The sequence below is a fragment of the Odontesthes bonariensis genome, chromosome 17, assembly GCF_027942865.1.
Source record: "Odontesthes bonariensis isolate fOdoBon6 chromosome 17, fOdoBon6.hap1, whole genome shotgun sequence".
NCBI classification, from domain to species: Eukaryota; Metazoa; Chordata; class Actinopteri; order Atheriniformes; family Atherinopsidae; genus Odontesthes; species Odontesthes bonariensis.
The window spans coordinates 1,105,442-1,113,648 of record NC_134522.1 but is presented as its reverse complement, the minus strand read 5'-3'; the positions used below and the strand labels follow the sequence as shown (position 1 = coordinate 1,113,648).

The 8,207-nt window shown below is 37.1% G+C and overlaps 1 protein-coding gene across 1 annotated transcript; it reads left to right on the top strand.

Annotated features, from left to right (window-relative positions):
- The first annotated feature begins 706 nt into the window (after positions 1-706).
- Positions 707-7,579, top strand: LOC142366393 (retinol dehydrogenase 14-like). Its single transcript, XM_075448263.1, has 2 exons — positions 707-1,048; positions 6,787-7,579. Exons 1-2 carry the CDS (start codon positions 794-796, stop codon positions 7,402-7,404), a joined length of 873 nt encoding a protein of 290 aa, XP_075304378.1. The 5' UTR covers positions 707-793; the 3' UTR covers positions 7,405-7,579.
- The last annotated feature ends 628 nt before the right edge of the window (positions 7,580-8,207 follow it).

Genomic DNA, 8,207 nt, shown 5'->3' with positions numbered 1-8,207 from the left:
GGCAAAAGACGAACAGCACAGTGCAAGACATGCGGCATCAACATCTCAGACAGCCAGACGACAACTGGCTTCGAAAATGAACATTTACATTTTCGCCTGGAGCCAAGGTGTGGCAGCAGCCATACCCAGTTGACGCCCATGCGTGTCCGGGTAGAAGGGGAACGAGTCTGCAACTGGTGTTGCGTGAATATGCTTACGAATAAGGAATCTGAGCATTTCTACATGCAATTTCATGCATGTAGAAATTAAGCAGTCAACAGTCTGGAGTTGAGATTTTATTTTAAAGTCTTCATTGCAGATAACTGTACATTACCAGAACATCACAGTCCTGTTATCTATGCCACACAGTCAGGGTGATAGAATTCTTTCATGATAGTTGGGACAAATGTGGATTCAAAGTTTAGGTTCACGGTAAAAGCAACCACTCTTTAATTTTAATAAAACTTTAATTAACTTTCTCCACTTATCAAGTTATATACTTTTTAAACCCTACAAACAAATAAATTGTCCAGTGACATCGTAACACAATATTATTAGCAATATATTAGCAACTAACGTGACTGATTATGTGTATGTTTTTAAAAGAAGTAGCAGAAAAACGGCAGTTTATCACACTTCCGGGCATTTCAACGGTCGAAATCTCTCCCGGATGTCCAACTGGCGGCCCTGTGAATTCTGGGTAATGAAGTATTTCGGGCTTGTTATTGTCACGTGAGGTTAGCTAGCGTTGAGGGCAGCTTGTAATGCTCGTTACCCGGATCTGCTGCTCTGTAAACGGGCTTATCTCGCCGAAATGATGAGTGGAAAAACAGTGATAGTGACCGGAGCGAACAGCGGGATAGGGAGAGCCACGGCGGCGGGCATCGTGAAGCTCCAGGGCCGCGTGATTATGGCCTGCCGCGACCTGGGCAGGGCCGAAGAGGCGGCCCGGGAGATCCGCCAGGAGACCGGGCAGGAGGCCGGGGCGGACGGGGACCTGGTGGTGGTGAGGCAGCTGGACCTCGCCTCGCTGGCGTCTGTCCGCTGTTTCTGTGAAAACATCTTAAAGGTGCTCTGAGAGGCGGAGTTTTAATGCTTAAAACAGTTAAAGTTGCGTTAATTTGAGCTTAACCCTCATACCTGATTTAAAACACAACTTAATTTCTGAAAGGGGACATTTTCGTCCCCTTTTAAAACAACTTAAAAACATCATATATTAATATTTTCCACTTTTTTTCCCATAAATCTTTTATTCCACTAATTATTTAAAAAAAATTAACCCTTTAACTGGTTTATATGATGTAAACGCCAAAAAACACAAAAACTGTACTATATTTTCAATATATGGATTGCAAAGTGGAATTGTTGAGCAGGGATAATTATGGTCTGGATAATGTCAATGATCCGCAACAACATTGATTTTTAGGGATTTTTATTTTTTTTGTAATGCCCGATTTTTTTTAAAAAAAAACTCTGAAAAGGGACATTTTAATATTTTTTCCCACTTTTGTTTCCATAGATTTTTTCTTCCACTTCAGTTTTGATCATAACTACCAAGTTTTCAATTATTTTAAAAAAAATTAACCCTTTAGATGCCAATTTGAACTTTTTAGCCCAAATTTTAAGCATTTAGGTGCCAGTATTGTCAAAATATGGAACGCAAAGTGGAATTATTGAGTAGGGATAATTATGGTCTGGGACATGTCAATGATTAGCAACGACATTGATTTTCAGGGATTTGTAATTTTTTTGTTATGTCTGATTTAAAAAAAAAAAAAAAAAAAAACTCCTTAATTTCTGAAAAGGGACATTTTTGTCCCCTTCTAAAATTATCCCCAAAACATCATATGTTCATATTTTCTTCCGCTTTTTTTTCATAGATCTTTTATTCCACTTCTGTTCTGATCAGAACTACAAAGTTTTCAATTATTTTCAAAAATTTAACCCTTTAAATACTGGTTTATATGCCGTTTCTGTAATCTGCCATTGCAGAAAAGCTATAAAAACTGATGTTGTAGCTCATCAATGACATATCCCAGACCTGATAATCCCCCATAGAATATTTCACTTTGCACTGCATACATTGAAAATGCAGCAGTTTTTGTGTGTGTTTTAACAGAAATTGGTGTTTACCTCATATAGACTGGTATTTAAAGAGTTAATTTTTTGAAAATAATTGAAAACTTGGTGTTTATGATCAGAACTGAAGTGGAAGAAAAGATTTATGAAAAATAGAGTGGAAAGAAATATTAACATATGGTATTTTGGGGATCATTTTAGAAGGGGACAAAAATGTCCCTTTTCAGAGTTTAAAAAAAAATCGGGCATAACAAAAAAATTCAATATCCCTAAAAATCAATGTTTTTGCTAATCATTGACATATCCCAGACCATAATTATCCCTACTCAATAATTCCATATTTTTGAAAATACAGGCACCTAAATGCTTAAAATTTGGGCTAAAAAGTTCAAGTTGGCATCTACAGGGTTAATTATTTTGAAAATAATTGAAAACTTGGTAGTTATGATCAGAACTGAAGTGGAATAAAAGATTTATGGAAAAAAAAGTGGAAAAAAATATTAATATATGATATTTTTAGGTCGTTTTAAAAGTGGAGAAAAATGTCCCCTATCAGGGATTAGGGTTAAAGCTCACAGATAGCTGCCATGTTTGAGTCTGGAAACTTATGGCAGAAAGTTTTAACATTTACTTTTTAGCCCAGTGATGATGATGATGATTTTTCCTGCTCAGGATGTAATTCTTAGACAAAAGAAAAACAATCGGATACGAGAGCTCCAGCTGTTATTAATCACCATGAAACACCTCTGCAGGGGCAGATGCCTCCAGCCCGAACAGAAAAACACTTTTATGAAAATATGAGAAAACCAAGAGGAGCTTCAGTAGCTCACCTCTCCAGAAAGTGTATTTTATTGCTGATTTATTGCAATTATCAAAGTTTAAATCAAAGTTTCAGCTGTTCCTGAATATAAATTTAAGTTTTTATCGGGGTAATCTAACTGAAAAAGCAAGTTAAACTGGAAGGAATGCTGCTACATGTGGTTTGATTGTTAATAACACAATAAGATGCACAACTTCTGCTATTTTAATCTAACTTTAAGGTGTTAAATTAACCAACTAACTGCTTAAATACACGAAGAAGAACTCAGTCAAGTTTTACCCTGAATCTGAGGCTGTGTTCGAAAAACGGTTGACTACATACTACATACTGCATACTACATACTACATACTACATACTGCATACTACATACCACATACTGCATACTACATACTGCATACTGCATACTACATACTGCATACCACATACTACATACTACATACTGCATACTACATACTGCATACTGCATACTGCATACTACATACTGCATACCACATACTGCATACTACATACTGCATACTTCATACTACATACCACATACTGCATACTACATACTACATACTACATACTACATACTGCATGCTACATACTGCATGCTACATACTGCATACTACATACTGCATACTACATACTGCATACCACATACTGCGTACTACATACTGCATACTGCATACTACATACTACATACTGCATACCACATACTGCATACCACATACTGCATACTACATACTGCATACTGCATACTTCATACTACATACTGCATACTACATACTGCATACTACATACTGCATACCACATACTGCATACCACATACTGCATACTACATACTGCATACTACATACTGCATACCACATACTACATACCGCATACTGCATACCGCATACTACATACTACATACTGCATACCACATACTGCATGCTACATACTACATACTGCATACTACATACTACATACTGCATACTGCATACTACATACTGCATACTACATACTGCATACTGCATACTACATACTGCATACTACATACTACATACTGCATACTGCATACTACATACTGCATACCACATACTGCATACTACATACCGCATACTGCATACTACATACCGCATACTGCATACTACATACTGCATACCACATACTGCATACTACATACTACATACTGCATACTACATACTACATACTGCATACTACATACTGCATACCACATACTGCATACTACATACTGCATACTTCATACTACATACCACATACTGCATACTACATACTACATACTGCATACCACATACTACATACTGCATACTACATACTGCATACTACATACTACATACTACATACTGCATGCTACATACTGCATACTACATACTGCATACTACATACTGCATACCACATACTGCGTACTACATACTGCATACCACATACTACATACTGCATACTGCATACTACATACTGCATACCGCATACTACATACTGCATACTTCATACTACATACCACATACTGCATACTACATACTACATACTACATACTGCATACTACATACTGCATACTACATACTGCATACTACATACTACATACTACATACTGCATGCTACATACTGCATACTACATACTGCATACTACATACTGCATACCGCATACTACATACTTCATACTACATACCACATACTGCATACTACATACTGCATACTACATACTACATACTGCATACTACATACTGCATACTACATACTGCATACTACATACTACATACTACATACTGCATGCTACATACTGCATACTACATACTACATACTGCATACCGCATACTACATACTGCATACTTCATACTACATACCACATACTGCATACTACATACTACATACTACATACTGCATACTACATACTGCATACTACATACTGCATACTGCATACTACATACTACATACTGCATACTACATACTGCATACTACATACTGCATACCACATACTGCATACCACATACTGCATACTACATACTGCATACTACATACTGCATACTACATACTGCATACCACATACCACATACCGCATACCACATACTGCATACCGCATACTACATACTGCATACTGCATACTACATACTGCATACTACATACTGCATACTACATACTACATACTGCATACTGCATACTACATACTACATACTACATACTGCATACTACATACTACATACTGCATACCACATACTGCATACTACATACTGCATACTACATACTGCATACTACATACTACATACTGCATACTACATACTACATACTGCATACTGCATACCACATACTGCATACTGCATGCTACATACTACATACTGCATACTACATACTGCATACTGCATACTACATACTACATACTGCATACTACATACTACATACTGCATACCACATACTGCATACCACATACTGCATACTACATGCTACATACTACATACTGCATACTACATACTGCATACTACATACTGCATACTACATACTGCATACTACATACTGCATACTACATACTGCATACAACATGCTACATACTACATACTGCATACTACATACTGCATACCACATACTGCATACTACATACTGCATACTACATACTGCATACTACATACTACATACTGCATACTACATACTGCATACTACATACTGCATACCGCATACCGCATACTGCATACCACATACTGCATACTACATACTACATACTGCATACCACATACTGCATACTACATACTGCATACTACATACTACATACTACATACTGCATACTACATACTGCATACCACATACTGCATACCACATACTGCATACTACATACTGCATACTACATACTGCATACTACATACTGCATACCACATACTGCATACTACATACTGCATACTACATACTGCATACTACATACTGCATACCACATACTGCATACTACATACTGCATACTACATACTACATACTATATACTAGATACTGCATACTACATACTGCATACCGCATACTACATACTGCATTCTACATTCTACATACTAGATACTGCATACTGCATACCACATACTGCATACCACATACTGCATACTACATACTGCATACTACATACTACATACCGCATACTACATACTGCATTCTACATTCTACATACTAGATACTGCATACTACATACTGCATACTACATACTACATACAAGATACTGCATACTACATACTACATACTGCATACTACATACTAAATACCACATACTGCATACTACATACTGCATACTACATTCTACATTCTACATACTGCATACTACATACTACATATTACATACTGCATACTGCATACTACATACTACATACTGCATACCACATACTGCATACTACATAAAGCCATTACTATACAATTGGTGCTTTTGTTTTGAAAACAGGAAGTGAACCTACCCTCGTTGTAGCTAGCTTGAAACTGCCGTTTTGACAGGAAATGGCGATCGGCGACGTCACGTTACGTTGCATCTTCTCGCTTACTCAAACTCGCTTACCAACTCAAAAAGTTAGTAGGAGAAGTATACGGTTTCAAAATTAAACAGAAATAATACAAAAAAACACAAAATAAAACATAAAACGAAACAAAAACAAAAACAAAAAGAAGTGTCAGGCCTAAAGAACTATCTACAGCAGATGAACAGGAGGAAATCTAACCCAAAGTCACAAAAGAAAAAAGAAAAAACACAAAAGAAAACAAAAAAACACAAAAGAAAAAAGAAAACTACAAAAGAAGAGAAAAACACAAAAGAAAACAGAAAAAAATGAAAAAAAACAAAAGAAAACAGAAAAACACAAAAGAAAACAAAAAAAACACAAAAGTAAACAGAAAAAAACACAAAATAAAATAGAAAAACACCAAATAAAACAGAAAAAAACACAAAATGAAATGATGAATCTGTTGAACAGGAGGAGCCTCGGCTGGATGTGCTGATCACCAACGCCGGAGTCTACCAGTGTCCGTACGCCCGCACCGAGGACGGCTTCGAGATGCAGTTCGGCGTGAACCACCTGGGCCACTTCCTGCTGACCCACCTGCTGCTGGACCTGCTGAAGCGGTCGGCGCCCAGCCGCATCGTGGTCGTCTCCTCCAAACTCTACAAGCGCGGCGACATCGACTTCGAGGACCTGAACAGCGAGCGGTCCTACGACAGGGCGTCGGCCTACGGCCGCAGCAAGCTGGCCAACCTGCTGTTCGTCTGCCAGCTGGCCCGCCGCCTGCAGGGCAGCGGCGTCACCGCCAACGCTCTGACCCCGGGCATCGTGCGCACCAACCTGGGCAGGCACGTGCACGTCCCCGCGCTGGCCCGGCCCCTCTTTGAGCTGGTCTCCAGGGCCTTCTTTAAGAGCCCCGAGGAGGGGGCGGAGACTTCGCTGTATCTGGCCTGCAGCCCGGAGGTGGACGGCGTGCAGGGGAAGTGCTTCGCCAACTGTCGGCCTCAGGTCCTCCTGGACAAGGCCACGGACCAGGAGGTGGCCGGCAAACTGTGGGACATGAGCGAGGTCATGGTGGGCATAGTGACGTGAGAAGTGGGCCGAACTTTGCTGTTTTTCACACATGCAGCTAAAGAAATGGGAACAAATGACGTGTCTCTGTGACAGGCTGCTGGGAACAAAGTGCCTAAAGATCCAGTTTAAAACGGCTTCTTTGCTAAGTTGTCTGTTCTGTTATTGATCAGGACTCTGATTTATTTTGTGTTTTTCTGGGTTTTTTTTTTTTTTTTTTTTTTTTTTGTGTTTTTAGTTTTATTTTGTGTTTTTTTTTTTTTAATTTTGTGTTTTTTTGTGTGTTTTTTGTGTTTATTTTGTTTTGTTTTGTGTTTTTTTAGTGTTTTTTAGTTTCATTTTCTGTTTTATTATTTTATTTTGTGTTTTTGTGTTTTATTTTGTGTTTTTTGTGTTTTATTTTGTGTTTATTTTGTTTTTTGTTATATTTTGTGTTTTTTTTGTGTTTTTATTTTGTTTTTTGTGTTTTATTTTGTGTTTATTTTGTTTTAGTTTATTTTGTGTTTTGTTTTATTTTGTGTTTTTAGTTTTATTTTTTGTTGTATTTTGTGTTTTTTGTGTTTTATTTTGTGTTTATTTTGTTTTTTGTTATATTTTGTGTTTTTTTTGTGTTTTTTTTTCTTGTTTTTTAGTTTTATTTTGTTTTTTTGTTTTTTGTGTTTTATTTTGTGTTTATTTTGTTTTAGTTTATTTTGTGTTGTTTTGTTTTATTTTTTGTTTTTTGTTTTTATTTTGTGTTTATGTTGTGTTGTTTTGTTTTATTTTGTGCTTTTTGGTTTTATTTTGTGTTTATGTTGTGTTTTTTGGTTTTATTTAAAGCTAAA